The 23,439-nt window shown below is 41.1% G+C and overlaps 1 protein-coding gene across 3 annotated transcripts in view; it reads left to right on the top strand.

Annotated features, from left to right (window-relative positions):
- The window catches only part of Kif16b (kinesin family member 16B), a 290,964-nt gene that overhangs the window by 215,463 nt on the left and 52,062 nt on the right, over nucleotides 1–23,439 (top strand). For all 3 annotated transcript variants that reach the window (XM_013512331.1, XM_005380898.2, XM_013512330.1), the window contains one exon: nucleotides 5,588–5,677. In XM_013512331.1, the coding sequence (XP_013367785.1) occupies nucleotides 5,588–5,677 (90 nt within the window). The remainder of the gene's footprint in view (nucleotides 1–5,587; nucleotides 5,678–23,439) is intronic.

Genomic DNA, 23,439 nt, shown 5'->3' with positions numbered 1-23,439 from the left:
GTAAATACAGTCCATCTTATGGACATGTTTATAGTGTTTAAGTTTCACTTGATTATTTTATGGCCATGGAAAGATGGATTTGTATCAGCAAAACCATTTAGAGAGAGAAAAGTAATGAACTTGCTCTTCAAAGATACCCAGCATTGATGTCTTCCATTCTCATCATTAAAGAAAATGATTGAATATTTAGGTCTGATTTATCCATTGTACTGATCTGCTGTCCCTCACTCTAGATCAACAGCCCATACCATGCCTAACACTAAGTTGAGGCAAAGTAGGACTTTAATGTATATTTTGCCTTTCTGTGTATTTTTGTCAAACTTCACGAGCCCACCTCTAGCCCTAGGCATGGTGACTTCCTTTATAGAAAAGGGATTTGACCATTTTCCTGCAGAGAGATCCCACCCCATTCATGCTTGCCTTGTCTGCCATTCCTGAAACAATTGCTAAGCATCTTACTGGTCAAGCTCATGGCCCTCATCTTGTTTACCTATTGATAGGGGAGGGAAGATTTAAAAGAGGAGGCCTGAATGCTCCTAATCGTGGTACTTAAAGCAGAATTGATGTGAAAATCTCAAGGGTAAAGAACCTGGAAATCTCGATACACTTCCCTGAAAATTTGTTAGAAATCTACTGAGAATATGTCCTATATTCAGATTACAGTTAAAAAGAGAAAAAAACATACTATCATGACTAGTTTGAATAATCTTGATTGGACTGAACCTCACATCACCAGAACACAACTGTAGCCGAGACTCCAAGAGGCCTTTTCCTCCACTTTGACCAATCTGGGCCAAGCCAAATTCTTACCTGAATTAGAAAGCAAAATCTTAAGCATGGTGGACTCTCCTTACACATTGTCTGTACAATTAATGTCCGCCCAAATCCATCCCAATGATTACTAAAAGCAGAACTCTTAAAATCATATAAGGTAGAATGATGCATAATATTCATTATAGAAATCAATGAGTATAATGCTAATTCTATCATATCCATGGTATGTGCTTCAATCACAATGGGAACTAACTGCTAAGGAAGCAAGGAGGAGGGAGTAGGGGTTCTCCCAGGGAGAACGGAGCCAGAGCGGGGGTGCTATCCAGGGAGAGGATGTGGTGTGGACCCCATGCTAGAGGCTGAGCAGGGGCTCTCCAATTGCAAGAAAGGGTGTGTGGCTCAGGAGGCCATTCAGAAGACCTACACATAGCCCATGTTTCTGTATTGGCAAGTTGTATAGAATGTGATATTTTCAAAACCCCAGCTGCTGGGGTTAGACGTGTAGGACTGCGCTGACCTGGAAAAGACCCTGAATGCTTTGGCCTTAGGAGGGTGATGATGCATGCACCTGCCCATGTGAGCCCCGGTGACCTACCAGGAAAGCAGAAGCCGTGTGTTACATGCTCTGGGGGGGGTACCCATATGTGGAGATGTTATCATGTCCTTGCTGTCTTGTCATCTGATGCCCAAATGCCTTAATACTGAGTGCCCAGGAAGTCGCTTAGCTGCACTGTGTCCTTCCTAGCACTTCGGACATGTAGTTTGTTAGAGAAATGGGCATTCTTCATAAGGGCTACTGTGGGAGGGAAGAATGACACCCCGGGTTGTGAGGTGGGCTTGCAGTGGCATTTTCCTCATCAGAGATTTCAAATATGGTGCAACATTGAGGAGGTGTGAAAGCAATAAAGAGGAAGAAACCTCAGGCTAGAGCCCCCCAAGCTAGGTGTCTAGTTCACCTTATTGTAATTTTGTTTGAGGCCCTTTCTGCTCGGACAGATTTTTAACAACAAAAGCTGGTATGTGTAAGACAAGCCCATCTTGGGTTCACTTGTCCAGCTTCTCCCTCACAATGCCCATGATGTGCCCTGCACTCTCTCATAAGACACAGAGAGGAACAGACGCAAAGCCTGGCTCTTACATCCTAGTGAGGAAGAGAGACAAAAACAAGATGCGTTAGTAAACCTCGACCGTGTTTGGAAATGATAAGTGTTAAGTACAAATGAATGAGGAGACAGGAGAAAACTGTCAAGTGGGGAAGAGAGCCATGCAGTTTCTAATAGGTTGTCCCAAAAAAACATTACTTAGAAACTGACTTTGAGCCAATATTGAGGCCAGGGAGCTAGTCATATGAAAACCTGGAAGTGACCATTTCCAAAAGAGGCCAAAGCACACACAAAGCGCCCACACCCAGCTGTGTTACATACATGTCTGATGTATTGTGCAAAAGCAAGGAATCCAGACTACAAGGAAGAGAGGGGTTGGAAATGAGGCCAAGGAGGAGGTAGATTATATAGGGATCCATATAGGTCATTGAAGGAACTTGAACTTGTACCCAAGTGAGGTAGGACCTCTTGGGAAAGTATACAATCTAAACTGCAGTGGCCTCATCTGATTTAATTTTTAATATCCCCATTTTGGCCACTGTGTTAAGAAAGAAATAAACTGTGGGAAGAGGGGCAAGTGTATAAGCAAATGAATCAGCAAGGAGGCCATTAAAGAGAATCTAGGCAGACATGGCAGTGCTTGAAAGTGTTAACCCCAAGCTAGTGAGAAGAGGCCAGACTTGCACATTCTAGAGGTTTGGTAGAAAGGATGGTGGACTGATTAAATGTGAAGAAGAAGAATGTTAGAGATGATGGCATGTTTTTGATTGTCTTTTACTGATAAGGAAGGGAATTAGGTGTGGGTAATATTAATCTCATGCAAGTTTCATAGTAAGTGAGAGAAGCATAGCAGATATCCAAGTAGGCAGCAGGGTATACAAAGCTGGGCTTGGGGAGAGAAATGAATATCCCAAGAGTCACTGCATGGACATTTAAGCTCTGAAATGAGTTAAAGGAGTACAAGTAGAAAATAAAAGGAGTACAGGTAGAAAATAAAACATGTTCAAGGATTAAGCCCTGGGCATTTTGATGCTTAGAGGTTAGGGAATGAGAAATCCCAGCAATGTAGGATAAGAAGAGAGGGTAGCAACTTGGAAGCCAGATGAAGAGATGTTAGAAGGAGAAGGGAACTATCACCTATGTCAGGTGCTTCCCAAAGGCCAATAATTCAAGACCAAGACTTGACCAGTGCATTTAGCACTATGGAGGTTATAGATGATCTTGATAAGAGTAATGAGGGTGGGATGATGAACAGATTGGAGTAGATTAAGGAGTAACTGAGAAAATTGATGATATCATGAATAAACTTTTCAAAGGAGTTTTGTTTTAAGGGAATGACAAGATGGAGTGAGTGGTAGCTGGAGGGGAAAAGAAGATCAAAATAAGAGGTGAAGATGACAAATAATAGCCCGTTAAATGCTCACAGGAATAACACAATAGAGGAAATATGTTGATACAGTAAAGAGAAGACAAAATTGTCACTGTGATGTCTTTCACAGGTTGCTCTTAACTAAGAACACTGAACAGGAATAAAGATGACGTTCAGGGCTGATGACAGAGGATGAGTAGTTGCAGTTAAGGGCGTGTGAAAGGTTCTACCTGCTACTCACTGTGAGGGCCACTGGGGAAGCCTGTTTTACCTTCGAGCACAGGTGAAGGGGCTGTTCCTTGCAGGGGCTGAGGATCTAAGGTATTTTGCTGCTGATTGACCATGAGCCCATGAGGCACCTTGGAAAGAGTTCAGGAGAAGGGACGATAGCCCCAGGAATCAGAATCTGGATGGCACAGGAAGCCTTGGCTTCTGGTGGGGCTTTTCTGTGCAGTGCTGTCCTGAGAGAGCTGCCCCACCTGTGATGTGCATCTGTCTGCCCCAGGTCACCAGTGTGGTTTCCTTAACTTTCTGGGCCTTCCTGGCAGCAGCCCCGTGCCCCTTCCAGGTCTTTCTCAGGCACCTAGTGAGCATCCCACTAAGGCTGGGCACTGTCGTGTGCTGGCCCCAAAGCAGCTGGCCTCTGGATTGCACTAGCCTTGCTCAGTGTGCCTCCACAGGGTCTGATGAGGGGCACTGGACAGGATCCCTCAGCTTTTGCCTTGAAAACTGACTGCAGCTGCAGAGCCCTTGCACTGCTGGTCATTTAATGATTTTCTGTAAATATGCTCCTTTTTTGTTACGGAAATATTTTTAAAGGAAGCTCCTAAGAAAACTGTCACAATTAAAAAGTTAATGAAAGAAATGAATATGGAATGAGAAGGATGAAAATAAAAAGTGTGCATCCTTATATAACTTCAAAGTAGCTCACTTGCAGCTTTGGGAATTGAGTGATCCACAAGATGCCCCCCATGAAGCTGCCAGCCAAGGGTTTTCCCACTGTTGCTGTTCTTTCCCTACAAGCCAGAGGATCAGGCTGAACTATTGTGTTTACCTGAGCGTTTCTCCAGTTGCAGGTTAAGATTTCCCATAGAGCAGCATAGCCCATGAAAAGGCGGTGGGGTAGGAGGATGTGTGCTTAGGGCGTGCAGAAGAATGGAGACATCCGAGGGACTGGGCCCCAAGGTGAGGCTCCTGCAAGCAGTGAGGGCCAGGTTAAAAATGGGTGGCCTTTTCCCAGGATCAAAGTGAAGCTTCTAGAGGTCCTCCAGGAGTAGGGTGGAATGATCAGATGTAAGCATTAAAAAAGCCCCCTGACAGTTGTACAGAAAAAAGATTGGGGGAAAGGATAGATGCAGACTTGGATAACTGAGTGAGTTCTGAAAAATCCATGTAAGACCTAATGGCCTAGAATAAGAGGATGGGGAAGGCAAGGATGGAGGGTGGAGCTCCTGGGGAGCAAAAGGAGCCAGACCCATGGCTACTTGGACTGCATATGCTAAGAGAAGGGAGCTGAGGGATGGCTTTGGCATCGCTGGCCTGTGTGGCCTGGTTGGTGGTGGTGAAAATACCGTGGGCTGTTAGATGGGAGAATGCATCAAGTACCATGGTTTTACACAAATTCAATGGGAAGTTCGGAGTGACATCCAAACAATCCTGTTTCCAAGTTGGGTCCGCAGATCAGGGGCTCAGAAGAAAGGAGGGAATTGGAGCCAGGAGCTCCTGAGCCAGGAGCCTGTGCTTCGGTGCAGTTGTGTAGGCTGCTATGTCTCCATCCTCGCTGTCTCACTGTGATCAGCTGATGGCTATGGAGCTTTTGGCCCCCTGGATTATACTGTCTGCATATTATACTAATATTCATGGAGTGCGGTATGATTGTTTCCCACTTTCTCTTCTCTTTATCCTCCCTCTTCCCCCTCTTCCTTTTTTCTCTGATTCCCCCTACTTATTTTTTCCTCTCCTGTCCACTCCGGTGGCCTCTGCTGACCTACACGCCACACCCCGTGTGGGCACACCACCCTACCGGAAAGGCCATCCTGCGGGATTTCCTTTCTGCAGTCCGGATGGAGAGTTTAGGGACACTTTTTATCTCTGTTTCAGAGGTGACCATCTGCCTCTCACTTTACAAGGGCACATACTGCTTTTGAGAAGATTTGGGAGCCAACAGTACACATTTCATAGAGTACAGTTACTGTAAGCCATATTTATGTAGCTAATTGTTTTCAATTCTGCAGAGATTTTACATGCAAATCACTTTCAATTTAATTTTTTAAATTGTATTTTAAAATTTTCGTTACTTTTTCCTCTAATGTTGATTCATTTTTGCTTTCCTGGTTAATAGATTACTGTCCTAGATGAGACGTGGACTGTATTCAGGCGTTACAGTCGTTTTCGAGAAATGCATAAAACATTGAAGTTAAAGTATGCAGAGGTAAGTTATGAAATCATTATCTCTAATTAAGAGCATTCATTTTATAAGGTAAATGAGCAGATTGCATTAGCAGTGTCCTCTCTCCCCCTTTCTCAGTATTAGCTTGTATCAGCTTTTTAATTCATTTATTATCAAAGATAACACTTTAATTTTTTCCTTTATTTCATTTCTCTTCTAGAGAATTTAAAGCTTTTGTCAACTCAAGATTTTGGAAATAATAGTAAATAATCTTCATTTATTTCATAAATTTTATGATGAATTTTACATAAATATTTTATCAATTTACAACTTTTCCACTCTAAGACCTATTAAAGTGAAATAGTGAAAGATTCCTTAGTATGGCTCTTCTTTTTTTCTCTTAGAAGACACATTTATGTTTAGACACTGCTTAATGAGAACTCAAGTCGTAAGTTTGCCAGCAGCCATGGAAGGGGGATAGAGGGCAACAGGGAACTGTCTAGCAGGACGACCTATTTCATAGTCAAGGTCTATTGCTGGGTTAGTCATCTTTTCCTTTTTGGACAAACACTGGCTTTTAGAATGACTTTCAGGAAGGAAAAGGGCTCCTAGAGTGGATGGATACTGTCCAAGTGCTGATGGTGGTGATTTCACTTCAGCTGAAGGATACTGTGGGTCAGTCTAGCACTTTGAGAACTGTGGTTTGAATGGACTGCAAATCGTTCAGCTGTCACTGTCCACTTTCACTAAGTACTACTTTTCAGCATGATATTTATACTTCCTTTTGACATCCTAAAAAATAATTTAGTCAGAATTTTGTCCTTAATTGATTAGCACTAAACAAACGAATGTTTTATTGACATCACTGTGGCGTCTGCCCTTTCTAATCTGTGTACAGTAAAAAGAGAAATACATTTTTATAAATAGAATGGCTCTTTGACATGTAGAAGAACCTTGTGTCCAGACAGAATTAAGCTGGCTCTGAAATTCCATCATTCAGCTTTCATACTAGTACTCGGAAAATTGAAGAAGCTCCAGGTATGTTATAGTCAGTGTTCCAGGGAGACATGAGTTCCAGAAAGTACGACATCAAATTTGAGTTAAGTTTGTTTCTGTAGTTTACCCTCCATGTCCTAAATACAGACAATAAAAAGTGGACGTAGTATATACAAATTAAATGCACAGAACAGCTTATTTTCAAAGTGAGCTTTGAAGCTCATTAGCCACTTTGTTATAAGTTAGTACATCAGTTCTTTAATAATGTATAGATTTTGCATATTGTATTAACATCCCTGAATTCCCAGCATAATAGATGGAAAAGCAATTTATTTGAAAAATAGGCTGCAAGCTTTATACATACATACACATATAATTTAGTCCTTGATTACAAGTTCTTCTTATCTGTTCCTGTATTAGTTTAACTCATTCCATCTAGGTATGTTTTTTATTTTAGATTCCAGTAAGATAGTAGAGAGAATAAAAGTTTCTTATGTATGTCTTAACTGCATATGTAGCAAAAGACTAATTGTAAAGAAGCATTATAACATATGTTAAGAGTAAGCATGCCATTTTAAGTATGTTGCATGCCTTTGGTGGAAAACTATCAAGAAAGACTAATGAGATAGATAGCTCTCTGACAAGAGAGCATTCTGGTTAAACATGAGCTAAGAAATACATAGAAGGGTTTAGGAAGAAGCACTACAACATCAGTATTTTTAAAGAAAACTTCGAACAAATACAACGGAAGCAGTCTTTTATGTTAGAAGAAAACTTACCTCCAGTTGCCAAGACTGGTGGCTCCCAAGTGCTGTGCTGTATCCCAGCACATGGGAGGCTGAGGCAGAAAGATCACCATGAGTCTGAAACCAACCTGGGTTACATAGTTCAAGGGCAACCTGAACTACCTAGTGAGACTTGCCCCCCCCAAAAAAAAACCTTACCTGCAATTAATACTTATTTGAACTTGTAAATCAGAGTGGTTGCCTGGTAATGGGAAAAATTAATAAACAAAGGTTATGAGATATGTAAAAATCTTATCAAGGATTAAAAGTGTTGATTGTGAGCATGTTTTAGAAAATTAAGTGATCTCCAAGTGAAAATGATCAAGCCGAATTCATTTTTCCCTTTGCAAATGTGTATTGAGCAATGCTGCACGATTAGTACAGCTGTGAACAAGACAACTGCATTCTGTTCTCTCCTGAGGTACAAAGAGTCAACAATAAAAATAAGGCAGCGTGAGATAATGTGAAGTGCCCTAGAGCGAACCACGCAGGGCACTGATTGTGTGGCGTAAGAGCTGGGTGCCGGGCTGCTTTCAGTGGTGCAGGCTGGCTAGGCCCTTCTAAGGGAGGAGGTTTGAGCTTGGACCTGATTGCTGAGCTAGAGCAGGACATGAAAATGAGAGGTGCACACTGAGGTAACTGCAAATGCTGAGGCCCAGCGTGGGACCAAGTGTGTTGTGTTCCGAGAGCAAAACTTGGAAGAGCAGTAGGAAGGAGGGCAGAGGGCTGGGCTGGGTGTGGACCCTGAACTGTATTCATAGTGTATGGGGAGCCACCGGACAGTGTTAAGGTGACCAAGCGATCTACTCTACCCTTTTAAAGGGCCATTTTAATGGCTCTATCGAGAATGGATTGTTGGGGTGGTAGAGAGCTCTGTCATAACTCAGGTTTTTAAGATAAAAGTAATTATTAGTCACAAAGTTGCAGCCAGTGTAGAATCCAGAGTACTCGGACATTAAATTTTTAAATGCTCCTAAACAGCCCATTGGAAATATCAAGAAAAATGAAGGCTATAAGCCTACAGTTTACAGGCAAGGGATATTATGAACCTTCTCTTAGAAAGAAAAATCATTGTTTAGATCAACGGTAAGTGAGAAAATTCCTTTTATTCCTGCTTCAATTTGTAGTTGAGCTTCAGTGTCCAGACCATTATATTTATGATTTCTGCCCACAGGGGCCCCTTTCCTGAAGACAGACTCAAGATTGAAGTGGTAACTGAGAGGGGACATTCCCTTTCCATGTTGGCTGCAACTTTGTGACTAATAATTACTTTTATCTTAAAAACCTGAGTTATGACAGAAAACCCTAAGACCCATGGGCACCTGCGTGTCAAAGAGATAATGTGAGCAGTGATTTATAGCTACATGGAAGCCTCCTAAAATAATCCCTGCATGTCAGAAGGGAAACTGTGCTGGTCACAAACCCCAAGGAGGCTGGGCTGATGCCAGGTATCCTTCAGTTACTGCGCTCTGACATTTCCCCCCGATGAGCTGAGCACATGCCATGGGCCTGGTGCTATCCTCTGCATCTCCTGGGGTCTCCTGCAGATGGTGCTGTGAGCACAGGCACGGTTACCAGCTGTGTAGCGGGGCCAAGAACAGCTTGTCTTGGGTCACACAAGGGATGAAGAAAAGCCAGTGTAGAAAACCAGGCAGTTTCACTCCATGCCGTATTTCTACAGCATTAATAGTACCGACTTTGGATTTTTAAAAAGTCTCTAAAGACAAAGCCACATGTCATCTAAATGTAGGTGAATCTTATTTCAGTCCAAGAATAACCTTATTCATTTAACATTTTTTGAGAAGAAGCAAATATCAAGTTGAATACCAGCTGTGTACTTCTCCGTAAACTTGGATTTTCTCTTGTGCAGCTCAGCTTCAGAGCTGAGAAGTGTATGTTGGGACTCGAGATCGACATGTTTATTAGGTGTTTGTCAAGTATTATTGCTGTCTTTAGTGCCCATATTCCTATCGTCTCTGTCTATAATGTTAGTCTTGAAGTAATCGTCTCCCTGCAAATGGTCTATTTGGCCTGAACACATCCTAGAAATCACTTGACTTGTTAAAGAGATAACTTCTTCAGGAAAGCCCGCAGACTGATACGGAAGGGTGATGGGAACTTCCTCTCATGGCCGCCTGTTTCTAAGCCAAGTGGGAGCCTCTTTTATTTCCCAGCCTCCTTTGCCAGATTGAGCTTATTGTTTCTGTGGAAGTAGAAAACTAATTCTCATCATTGCAAGGGTAACAGAATGCTTGATGATAAGTTTTAAACTGTGTGTATTAAATTTATCTAGTTTTACAAACCTCCAAATTTTACATCAGTTTGAAAAACAGAAGAGCACAGTGGAACTCAGAATATTGAGAATCTGTAATGTGCTTGCCAACGTAGAGAAACTTTTATCACCTTAAAACTTCGCATTTAGTCATAGCCTGTAATGTTTTGGAACTTTGTCTGAAATTATATCTTGTTCCTTCACATTTCCACTTGGAGTCTAGCCACGTTCTCCAGGGGGATATACTCCAAAGTAGTTTGATGTGACAGTTTCCTTTGAGAGATTTTTTTCTTTCAGTACTCTTTTTTCCCAAAGAATAGATTATATGTTCATGATAAAAGTTTGACATTAAAAGTGTGTGTGTAGAGAGAGAGACGGAAAGTTTGTCTTACTCTAGCCCTCAGAGATATCCATTGCAATGCCTACCAGGAGGTCTTCTTCAGTCTAACTGTACATGCAGACACATGGCTCCCACAGGCCATATTCATCATTGGGGTCCGTGGAAAGGATGTACAACAGGAACCACTGCTGGCTGGCAGGACAGAGGCTTGGCGAGCCCTCCCCCTCCAATCTTCTGCAGCAGTCCAAACAGCTGTCCTGAAGCTGGTCCTTTGTCTCACGTCTCCCAGGTCATAGCTTGGGTGCATAGAGATGAGACCCACACAGGCCAGTTCAAGAACTCCATGCTGCAGGGAGACAGGATCTCTTGTACCAGCTCTGTAGGTAGAACTGCCATAGTCCCAAGCAGAGGGAGGCATGCAGAGCTACCTGTCATCTCACCTGGAGAAGCCTGATGTAAAACTCAGCAAATAGCTGTCCTGAAGCACTTTATCAACAGGGTGTGGGCGTGTGTGTGGCCTTTTACTTTACCATGACTGGTGCTGGCTCATAACAAGAATGGCATACCCCCTTTCCAGGGTCCAGGATCCTGCTGATGCACATTTGGGTACTTGCCCAAAGTTCTGTGACTGCTTTTCTGAACATTCTTGAATATCTGCATGTCTTCTGATCCCCGTGTAAAACTTTCTCTGTGAGGAAATTTGATAATTGTTCAAATGTCTTTAGTAACATGTTAGCCTTTTGAAGGCTCTCAGTCTGGTTTAACCTAAATTCCTAATCCACATTTGATATGAATGGGGCTGGGGATAGTGGGATTGATACAATTAGGAAAACCCAAGATGAAAAAAGAATAAAGAGAAAGTAGGTAGGTTGAGTGCCTCAGGGACCGTCCCTGCTGGGAGAAGATTGTGAGAATGCCTTATCCATCCCCTGCTAAAGTCTGCTTAGCTGTTTGCTCACTGTCCCAGGGTTGATGATTTACTACAAGGTCTCCTGAAGGAGAAGGATGTGCTGGTCAGCTGAAGACCCTGCAGCGTGCTTTCTCTGTACGTGGCTGGTGAGCCAATTAAAAGAGCAGGCAGCTATTGATCACTAGATGGATATCTCTGAAGAAAACAGGAGCTTGGGGTTATTACAAGCAAAATGAACTAATGAGTTGAAAAGACAAGAAGCCAGTGGGTTCGAAAAACTATATGGAGTGGCAGGGTGAGAGCAGAAAACTTTAGTTGTATGGTGACAGTATGAATTTTTTGAAGAGAAAGGGAAAACTTGGCGAATACTGCTGATGAACCAATACACTGCCCAAGGTCTCAGGTCACATGTGAGTTGAGTGCCCTTAGCTTCTCAGAGACATCGTAGGAACAGGTGGCATTCTAGACTGCTGTTGTTATTTGGGATTTTTCAAATTGTTTATTTTTATTTATTCATTGTCTTTCATTCTAGCAGTTTCTTCCGTTTTCCAGATAGGTTTCCCCTTTTGCTTTGAATTAACTTGTCCTCTTGATTTACTGACAACTATCGTGCAAGATAATAGCTCCTTTTGGTTGTCATTCTCCCCTCCCTTCACTGACCTTGTGTGGAATCCCAATTACAGAAAGCCCTGTGTTTTCGGATTCCACATCTGTAAAATGGTAATGCCACAGCTAGTTTGTAAAAGATTGTGAGAGCCTCAGACGCATTGTGTTACTAAAAGCAGCTATGAGGGATTGTACAGCATCTGCCAGAGAGCATGTCTTTGAAATTTTAACATTCAAATCATTTCTGTATGGAAAGCAGGCACTTTTTTACTCTATTAAAATCTGTGTAAGCTTGCTAAATATCAATCAATTCATTTTCTCATGACCAAAGCCCTGCTAAGTGTCTTGCTTCTGTGGAGGAGGTAGATTTACTATAGATGTCTTAAATTTACTAGTGGATCCAGACCCCTGCTTGATAGTCCTTCTACAGAAGCACAGCTCATGAAGAAGCTGAAGAGCAAAGCTTTTGACACCATATCCCTTATCTCTTTTTCAGAATGTATAGTAAAGACGTAGTGTCATCAGCCCTCTTCACAGGGTAACTGCTTGTAGAGGCTTCTGAATGTGTTTAATAAAGTAGTATGACATGAGGCCAGAAAGAGGTACACAAAGAGCTGCTGTTTCTAGGAGATCAGAGGTGCCCAGAATTGTCTAGTTTCGTAAAGAACTTTATTTTAGTAGATGTAGTGAGGAGTTCTTCCTTCCAAGTGCTAGAGCCTCACAGGAACTGCCATGAATTGAATGTTTGTGGTCCTCCAAAATTCGCATGTGAAGTTCAATCCTCAGTTGTTAGTATCAAGTTGCAGCCTTTAGGAGGTTTCCCAGGGTGGATCCCTGAGGGCCAGGCTTGAAGGAGCTTAGCCCCACCCTGCCACCATGTGAGAACACGAAGACACCATCTGTGAGGAACGGCGCTCACCAGACACAGAATCTGCTTCACTTTGATCTTGGACCTCTCAGCCTCTAAAACTGTGAGCAAGTTTCTGTTGTTCAGAAATCACACAGACTAAGGTATTTTGCTTTAGCAGCAGAAACAGACTATGACAAGTACTGACCCTCTCAGGAGAAGCATTTCATAATAAACATGATCGAACACTGGAACTGAACACTGAGGACCTTCTTTATAGTGCTCTTGGCTGGAAGGGGTTCTGAAGCAAGGTGTGTTGTTCTGCCTGCAGATGAAAGAATGAACAGTGACATGAAAATGTGCAGTGAAAGCCAGTGCCATGGAACCCTTAGTGCTTGTGCCTGATGAGAGGAGAAGTTCCAGGGAACAGGGCACACTGCATGTCTGCATCATAACTAAGTCATCACAGTTCACAAAAGAAATCTACGGGTCACGAGAGTCCTCCGGTGTCAAACAAGATCAGCCTCAACCAGATGCCCTGGGGGGCTCCCTTCTCCCTGCAAAGTTGAGTGCTGAGGGCTTTTGAGGAAAAAATGATTACTGTATAAGAGCAAATGTTCTGTCTCACCATGGCATCTCTGACTGTCCAGTGAATAGCAGTGGGAGGGAAGAAAGCAGCAATTATTTCATTTGTGTGTGGACTTTTGGTTTGTGCTGATAGAACCATTTTTTACCTGCTTTATTTTCCAAGTAATTTCCCTAAAGTAGCACCAAAGAAAGACAAGAAACTAGCTGTTGGCCTCATATTTGTCTGGAACAGCTATTCACCACCCACCATGGAATGGAAATGCATTCTGAGTAGTTTTTAAACCATCTTCATATTTAATATAAAAATTGCAAATCTACTCACTACCAAAATGATAGCACTGCCAACCGTGGCCACAGAGAGCATCCAGTGAGCTTTAGATAAATTCCTTTGCACCACGCCCTCAGCCTTCTTGAATTTGTAAACAGCAAGCAGCTATGCAAGTCATTAGAGAAGGCTGTCAGTTTTCTGACCTGGTAAGTTCTCAGAGGCCCAGGTACCTCACTGTGTGGTTTATTTTACACCAGTCTCTCCAGTTGGTAGATGAACAGTGTTTAAATCAAGGTTCGTGGGTGGAACAAAGAATATCTGAATTACTCAGGAAGCATTTCCAAAATATATGAACTCAAGCCCTCAACTAGGAAATTCTGATCCAGTAGGTCTGATATGGGATCTCGGTAGTAGGTAGCTGGGGAAAAGCAACCCCCAACTGAAGCTGTTTGGACCACTTAGTAGGATACTGCCTGCCCTTTCTTTCACATCCATCTTGGGAACATTAGTTGATTTTTCTTTAGTATAGATCACTAAATCTAAAATGTGATATCCAGTTTCAGATAATCTTGGATCTTGGAAACTTTAATGACAGGCTAGTTCAGACCTGAAAAATGAAAAAATCTTGTCTCTTTGATCACTAAGATGTGGACTTCTTCACACCCTCCTGTCCAAAGAGCAGGAAGCAAGCTTGGGACTTGCAATGGACTTGGGACTTTTTGCACAGTGTGAAATGCCTACACTGCAGAGCCCTTAACTGAGTAGTCCAGTTTTGCATTTTTTTGATTAAGTAGGTCTCACTATCCCATACTTGCTACTGGCCTCAGTCTCATGATCCTCTGCATCAGTCTCACAAGTGCTGAGATTACAGGCATGTAGCACCACACCCACCTTAGGTTTTCCTTTTAGAAATGATGTACCAAATACCCGGAGAGAATTTTATTCAAGGTCACGCTGAAACATAGGAATGGATAGGGTTCATGCCTCCTGATTCCTGGTCTCCTGTTCTTTGTCGAAGCCTCCCTGTCTATGACTGTGTTCACTTAGGAAGAGAAAATTTCCAGAATGCTCTAGATGGGGCCAAAGATGAGGAAAATCTTTTCCTTATAAAAATCTGTTATATAGCATGTCCTTGTGGATGCTAACTAGACAACCAGAAATTGTGTTCCTTCTGTTGAATGTCATTACAATGACAAGTTCCTGGCATATCTCAGTCCCTGAAAGAGAAAATTAGCATTGGAGTAAGAGATGGAAAATATAAGCAGTTGAATTAATTCTACTGTATATTTACTCGTGAAAATGCAATATTTAATATTCAGAGATCTGGATGTATTTCTTTCAAAAACTGTTGCCGCATACATGAATATTCTTAGATCTGTTTCCACTGGCTCATGGCGGAATGAAATTGACACTGGCTTTGGGAAGAAAGACACTTTATTTGAAAAGGCTGCGGTCTTTGTACCACATACAACTAGAAGTTGATGCAGCCCTAACTACATTTCCGAGTGTGATTTTATGCCTCCAGTGATTCCAAGTTGATTACTTCAGTGACAAGCGGACAGCAGCATCTGTTAGTGATATGTTCCAGTTATATTTGTTGCTGCTGCACATGGACTATCAACAAAGAAATGTGCCTTGCTCCTTCATTCAGGGGATGTCATGAGAGTCTCTGCCTTGCCCAGAACCAGGCTAGGCACAGAGCAAGTGCTCATGAGTTTGGTGTGGCATGAGTTTAAGTTACCCTATCAAGGTCTGAAGATAGCTCATTGTGCCTTAAGCCATCCAGGTTGTCCCAAAGAGTCACTGCTTTCTACCCCTACAAATCAAGCTTGTAAGAGAATTGCTCATTTGTCTGTGAGTGTATTTCTCCATGACAGCTGTTCTTATAAGGCTTTGGGAGCTGCTGTTAATTTTGAGTAGTCATGAAAGCTTCCATCTAGTCAGCTGTGAGAATTATGGCAGGCTTTTGATGAGTTTTCATTATTTGCATTTCTAGCTGGGAGTAGCTGAAATTTACAGCCACAAACCTGCAAGGTGCAGATGTTTCAGAGAACTATATGTAGGTTCATTTACTTACAAAAGACCGGGTATAGCTGATTTGACCCATTAGAGTGCTACATTACTTTTTTTCTCTCTACCCTTTAAAAAATTGAGAACTACTGTAGTTTGGTAGTCAAGTATCACCACAGTAAAGAAAATGGCAATAAAGGAATGGCGATAAAGTACACTTTTATTGAGTGTTAACACAAGTCAGATATTTTCCTTATATGAGTAGAAACTCCACAACTGCATTGATTTTCAGTTTGCTTTCACTGATTTAAAATCCAGTTTTAGCTGCATACTTGTTAGAAATCATAACGATAAGCAAGGTTTTTTATTACTCATTTTAATTTTTTGTCTGTTTTAAGCTGTCATTATTTATATCCAAAGTAGTAATGATGGAATTTATCAAAACCTAATGCTGTCTTTTGCCTCCAAGACCACCTGGACTTAGTACGGGGTCTGGCTAACCTTAAAAGTGAACTTGGTGAAGAGTGAAACGTTTTTAATTAAAGCAGACTTTTCCATTACATTTAATTTGTCTTTTTGATGGCAGCAGACTGGCTGACCTACCTTATTATAATAAACATTAATGTCAGGATTCAAGCTCTGTGACTCTTAGAAGAAAATTGAACTGTGTCAGTTCCTTGGGAATCAGACAGAAAAATCAGCTTATAGACTAAAACTTTACTTTGTCTGGGATCATTAAGAAATGTCACAATATCAAGAGAGAATGCTGAGAGCATTTCTAATATGTATGCATATACAGGTAGCTAGCTAACTTGGGAGATTGATAAATGGATACTCAGTGTCTCTTTTTACCAAACCTGGGATGCACAGAAAATGGCTGTGCTAGTTTTAAGTAACTGTTAAGTATTTTACTTCGTTGATGATTCTTCATTCAAGTCTATTTGCAGCCTAAAACTTACAGGTCTGTTGGTTGAACGTCCAAAATAAAGCTTATTACTTTGGTTTTTACATTCCACACATACTGAGGAAAAGGAAGATAAATTTCATGGAAAATCAATAGACCTCAAAATTATGGATTTCATTTTTCTAATGGCTTTTATTTCAGTTCTTTTGTCTATAGAATATGTTTTATTTACTGAATTGTAGAACAAGCTTGTCTTTATGTTCCTCTTGAACCAAAAAATGTGCCATTTTAATACTCATTTGTTTCCTGTGTTTTAGTCTGCATAATCAAATTTCATAATTATGCAAAGTAGGCCATAGGGCTGTTGTTAAAAATTCTTCTTGCACCCTCTGGATCCATCATATCTTCCACAAATATACAATTTATTTGACCTCAGTCATCATTTTTTACTTTAATATACAGTTTTCCCATAAGAGCTCAAATGTTTCCACATCATTTCGCACTGCTGCTCTGAGGATAATGGCCATAGCAGGAAAAGATGCCATTTTGAGGATTTTCTCATGAATACTGCATCCCCGTTTATGCCAATCCCTTTTCTGTCCTGGAACCTCTGAAAAGTACCAGGTTTCATTATTATTACATTAGGCTCCATCTTCCCTTTGCATGTCTGAGCCTCCCTTCAAATGAGAACACCATGAAGATTTTACAGGAAGTAAGATACACTCCTCAAGAGTGATACAGGAGAGCCAAGGTAAATGTAAAATATTTCCATGGTGTCTAAAGTGCTACTTGTAACTCCACATAGAGAGATTTTAATCACCAGAACTGAGTTACAGAATTTCAGAGCACAAGAAACTTAAACATCTTAGTTCTGTCCTTTCACTTTAACAGATGATGAAATTAGGACCTGCAGTGGCTTTAGGCATTGCTCAACACTATACAATCAGGTATTTACTGAGCTGAGACTTGAAATCTGATTGCCTCAAATCGCAGGTTATTAAAATAAAAAGACATATGGTGTTAATTTGGCTGTTCCATTAAATTTGTAAAAAGAATAACCATTTTTTACTGCTTCTATAAAAGTGATGCATACTTTTTAAATAAAAGCTACGCATAATACAAGGAAATACAAGAAGAAAGCAACAGATTTGTTCTCTAAATATAATTAATGATGCCATCTAATGAACATTACTTTAAGTATCTAAATGAATGAGTACGAATAAAAGGGTGGATATGTAGATTGATATAAAGGAATTAAAATAAGAGGATAGGGAAAAGGAAAGAAATAACTTTAAAACATTACTTTCTTTCTAGAATGCTATTTAAGTACCAATATTAAATTCAATTTTACTTGAATTTAACACAAATGAAAGAAAATGACATAAATTGAAGAAATGGCTAAACTTCAAATTAAAGGTTCTCTACCATAAGATGTAAGTCCTCTAAAATACACGACTTTAAGGAAGAAATTATAAAAACATTAAAATGTTGAAGTCACTGGTTTTCAGATGGTGTATTACATTATCAGTTGATTCTCCCAGCAGAGATAAAATGTTCTCTTTCCCAGTTTTAAAATGTGTTATTATTTTACATTGTCAAGATATGTAGCACTTATATTCTTTTATACGTTATGAGTATGAGTTCAGGTGGAGTCAATATTTACTTTATTACAGCTTTCTCATTCCTGAGATCTTTATATTGTGTTGTCTCTTGGTTGGGGGTTTCTAGTCACCCAGTATGTTTTTGAAAGAGATACCTAAATGTTTTTTGTCTCAGTTTGTTTGCCTTTATGTGGCTTATGTACTCCAGAGACACCTTGGGTAGTATCTTAGTCATTTTCCTTGTTGTTGAGACAAAATACCTGACACCTACAATGTAAAGGAGGAGAGTCTACTTCATCTTACGGCATTTAGAGGATGCTGGTCAGCCAGCTCCAAGCTCTGAAGGGTCTGGCAGAGGAGAGCTGCCCCTTCATGGCAGCCTGGATGCAGTGAGTGAAGGGAGGAGATCCAACCTGCCGCCTCACACCCCTACTGACCATTTCTTCCGACCTGCCCCACCTCCTAAGAATGCAGGCTTCTGTGGAATCCACTTATGAGACCATACCCCTGGGACCCAATCACCCTCCCAAAGTTGTGCCTCTGAACACATGAGGCATTTGGGGGACACTCTAGAACCTAAGCCATAACAATTAGGTAGAAACTTCTTGGTTCACAGACATTTCATTTTGTGTTATTTTCCCAGCTGCATAATACTATATGCTAATGTGTATTTTTATTGTCTTCATCTAATTTTATTCCTTCTACTAGTACTTTCATTGCAGTATTTTTATTTCTTCCAATTCTTTGTGTTCTGCTTGCTCATTTTTTAAGTGGGTAGGGGAGGTACAGTGGTACTGATTTTTACTATTTTTTTTTTTAAATTTTAGGTTCATTTCAGTTTATCTCTTTGCCTGGTAATGGTAAGACGTTGGAAATCCTAGCATGTTGGGCAAAGAAATCAACATAGGCTGGCCTTTAGTGTGAAGTTTTCTTTATCTAACTAGACTATATCAGGGCAGTGTTTATTTCTTGTCACTTCGGTGTCAGATGCTAAACTCCCTCTCTGCTTGTCCATGTCTCCATTGTGGTCTTGGGCTTCCATGGAGGCCCCTTTTGTGGGACCTCATGCTTTAGTTCTTTTACTCACAATGATAGCAGTGATACAGACTGAGATTGGTAGGAGGAGAAGTCTACTCCACTACTCTTAGGGCTATGTCTTTCAGTGAGCCTGTGTTGGGCTTCTCACTTCCCCCTATCAGTTATGCTCTGGTAAAACCCCATGTGAGGAGACTGTGGTGTAACAGTTTCCCTCAAGGGCAAGCCTTGTGAGGAGAACAGCGCTATGGGAATATTTTAGAACTATTGCCTCTTTCTCCCCTTGCAAGGTGCTACAGGGATTTCTGTCCCTTCTAAGTGTTGAGACCCACCTCTAAGACCAGTCACTTCAGGCATTGTTAGCACTCACACAAGGCTGTCCTGAGCCACCTACAATTCCTACCAATCTTGGCTCTGGCTTCTGGGCCAGGTAAGTTGTGACTCTGTCTATCTACCATCTGTTTTTCCAGTATCCTGCCCTTGACCTCACCTCTCTGCTGAATCTAGGAAGAGCTGTTGGTTTATAGTTTTGTTTAGCTTTTTTCATATGTGAGTATAGGAGTGATAATTTTCAAGTTCCTAATATATGTTACCAGAGACCAGAAGCCCCATGTTATAGTAGTTTGAGATTATAGAGAGAAAAAAGGTGAAGTTAGTACACAAATGTCATATACCTTAGTCAGCTTTGCTTATTATGAACATGTTACCATAAGAAAAGTACGTTTGCCATAATAATGAAACAGTATTGGTACATTATTATTGACTATATTTTATTCAGGTTTCCTTAGGAATTTTTTTTTAAACTGGGAATTAAATTCAGGGCCTCACATTTGCCAGACAGGCACTGTGCCGCTGAGCCATATCCCCTGCCCAGATTTCCTTAGTTTTTGCAAAACATCCTTTTTCTGTTCCAGAATCCCATACAGGACACCAGACTGCATTGCCCCTAGTGTCTCCTTTGCCTCCTCCTTGCTGTGACAGTATCCTATATTTAATTTTTTTCTGTGTAATGACCTTGACATTTTGGAGAAAGACTGGCCAGGTAGTGTACAGAATGTCACCAGTTGAGATTTGTCTGATGTTTTCTCGTGAGTAGCCAGTGAGGGAGATGGGTTGTGGAGAGGAAGACAACAGAGGTGAAGCCCCCAGCATCATGACATCATCATAATGTATCAGCGTTCTGTGCTCTAGGGATGACAGGATGACTACCTGTTGGTACTGACCTTGATCACCTGGCTGACACTCCTTTCCGGTAGCCCCCATCTCCTGTGCTTTGCTCTGAAGAAGAAAGTCACTGTGTGTGGCACATGTTTTGGGAGCAGGGAGGTCAGCTCTGCTTCTCAAAGAATTCTGTGTCTGAATTTCTTTGTCTTCCCTGGTTTTTAAATTTTATTTGTTTAATCATTTACACAGTTATTTTTGATGATATGCCAATTTTTTTTAACTTATTTTGTTGTTCACAATAAAGCCCATCACCCTCACTGGCTGTCTGGAGCTGTTTCAGCCCATGCCTATGTTTCTCTGAGACACCTCCTCCATCACTGTTTGGTTTAAGCACTTTCCTTCTGGCACTATAGCTTTTTCAGGCTCGTCTTATGTATTCCCAGATCTAGGTCTAGCCATTTCTCTCAGAGACGGTTCACTTCTCCTTTCTCTCTACCCGCTTTTCTTTTCTTCTTTCAAGCTGTATATCACTGGCTTCTTTGGATCTTTTTAAGACCCATTGTAGCTGCTGTGTGACTCTGAACAGGTACTTCCCTGAACTCATCCTGGTCACTTTGGCCAATTCTTCTGGAGTATATGTTCCATATCTACCTTCTGCTTACATTTCATTCAGTATCATCTCACCCCACCATTTTTATACATAGTTCCGGTTTTAGTTCCTACTGGTTTTCTCTCCTCCTGAAGTCAAGTGAACTAATTTTTGTGGGAAAACACCCTTGTGTCATGGACGCGAGGAGGGGTGGATACTAGGGAAGAGGAAGGTGGCAACCTGAGACATACCCAGTGTTGCTTAGAAGTTTTCTGGAATTTTTTCCATCCATTATTTCCCTTTACTTTGATTCATTCTCCTGTTCCTTGGCTTTTGTGAGGATGGTGGGGTCACTGGCAATGGCCAATAAAGCCTCAGGGCAGCCCTTTGGCCCTGTCTCCTCTGACTGTAGGAGCCTAGGCTTCTCTGCCTGCTGTGCCCTTGGGTGCTCCTATCCCTAACCTTTTTGTTTTCCCCAGATTCAGATTCTTTTGTCCTAGTGTGGTTGGGATGCCTGAGAGTTTGGATGATTACTTTGGTGAATGGCTTTGATACCAGAGGCCCAGGATGGGCGATGATATCTGGAAAGGGAGTTTTGGGCAGCCTGTCATCTTCCCTCATTTTGTCCCTTCTGCGTGGAGCTTGCTCCAGGTACTTCTTGACCAGTGAATGGAGCTATGGCCATTTCCTGCTTTGCAGACAAATTTTTCCTTTTCTCTTTTATTACTTTTGTGGTGTTTTGTGATACTTTTGGAATGGGGAGGGGAACATATAAAGCCTTTGTACTGCACCATGCCCATTTTCATGGAAAATTTGTGGAAAATTGTTTTTGTTACAGTCAAATTTTTCAACCTAAGATGCTCTCCATACAAATTATAAGGGGAAATCACAGTGCTTGTTCTTTATGAAAATGAAATCTTATAGACAGAAAATTATTTTTCCCTCATTACTGAATGCCAGGTACCTTGAACATTTTATATAAGTCAGAAATTCTTACTTGAGTCCCTTTAGAATTTAATTGTTGTGAAGCCTATAGAACTTGAGGGACTTTAATTTTTTGAAATATAGGATGCTCTATTTCCTTTGTCAGGTCTTACAAAGGAAATCAAAGATGAGTCTTTCCACCTGCAGATTGTTCCTGACAGTACTTCCATGAAAATCAAGTCCACACTATCTGCTAGATTGGAAAAATGAGGCAATAAAAATGAAAATGTGCAAATATAAAGTACTTGAGAGGAAATGAAAAGGTCTGGATAATAGTGCTGATTTTATTTGAAATTTTCTGTTTAGCATAAGAAACTAAAGCTGTTGGTGTGGGGGGACAAGAGTATATACATCAACAATGATTCAGAATCACCCCACTCTGAGCCTCTCATATCCACTCATAGATTCCAAATTTGTTAGAAATACTACTTCTAAGGCAGCAGGACTTTGAAATACCATGGGAAAGGTTTGCTTGCTTGCTTGCTTGCTTGCTTGCTTTTTTTGTTTGTTCTCTCTGGTCCTGTAGGCATAATTATTTGACCAGTTGCTTTTTTGATCTTGGTAAATTGTTCATTTTGTAAGCTGTTTAGGCAGTTTTAATTAATTCACAATTCAGAAATGAAACCTAAACAGCATTGCTTTTGCTGTTCTGTTCTAAGACAAATGAGGCAATTGCTTTGTACTTCTGGAGAAAACCTGGGCCTTTTTTCCTCCTGGGCTTCTACACTGTTCTAAGGGTTTTTGCTATATTATTACTATGTTCAGAATGAAGCAGCAGTTCCTGCCTCTCTTTTCCTCCTCTCCCTGTTCTATTTAGACAACAGGTCAGCACCAGCTCCTCTTTTTATTTTTCAGGAATTCATTTGTTGGAGCCCAGGAAGCCAGTACAAAAAAAGATGATGGTCTTTGTAACTTCTGGAAGATGAGTTTAGGTGTGACTATAAAAACTTCTATGTCAGCAACTGCCAGTCGTCCCCCATTATCCTCAGGGGATATGTTCCAAGTCCCCCAGGGGATTCTTGAAAGCACCAGAAGTACTGAGCCTAAATATGCCGTGTTTTCCTACACAAGCCACACCTATGATGAAGTTTGATTTATCAATTAGAGATAAATAACAATACACTAAAGTAAAATGATTACAATACTCTGTAGTAAAAGTATAAGGATGTATTCGCACACACTCTCCTGCTGTCTTCCCCCTCCTCCATCTCTCATACCCTCCAAATATTGTTCTGTAAATCTTAGCACACTCAGCATACAAGTTTTTTCTTTTCTTATGGCTTATGTCTAAATGTCCCCCCAAAGTCTCATGAGCGCAGAGATGGAGTTTGGAGGAAGTGACTGGATCATGAGTATGTGATACTGGATTATAAGTGTGATAACTGGATTAGTTCATGGATTGGTTTACCATAGTTGTAGGTGATAGATTTACTGAAGAAAGAAGCCGTACCCTGGGTATGCGTGGCACCAACCAATAGATTTGTAGCCTGGATAGAATAAAAGGGAAGGCAGAAGAAAGGGTGTTGCCTCCTGTCTGCCCTGCCATGGACTGTTTCTCCTCTGCCATGCCCCTCTGCAGTGCAGCCATGGCTTGGAGCCATCTGACTGTGGATGGAAACCTCTACAGACTATGAGCTAAAATAAACCTTTCCTCCATAATCTGTGTTTGAGGTATTTTGTCCCAGCAACAAGGAATAACTAAGACACTTAAGTCAGGAACTTTCACCTTTTCATTTAAAGGAAATACTATAGATTTTTTTAGGCTCATCTTAATTGTGAGTGTTATGGTTTGTGTCTGGGTGTCCCCCCAAAGCCTCATGTGGCCATGGGGCAGGCTTTTATTTTATTTTATTTTTTTTATTTTAAAGATAAAAGGAGGGAAACATTAACAGACATACAACATTT

Source organism: Chinchilla lanigera, unplaced genomic scaffold (assembly GCF_000276665.1).
Source record: "Chinchilla lanigera isolate Chin_1 unplaced genomic scaffold, ChiLan1.0 scaffold00014, whole genome shotgun sequence".
Classification (NCBI taxonomy): Eukaryota; Metazoa; Chordata; class Mammalia; order Rodentia; family Chinchillidae; genus Chinchilla; species Chinchilla lanigera.
This window is presented reverse-complemented; position numbering and strand designations above follow the sequence as displayed.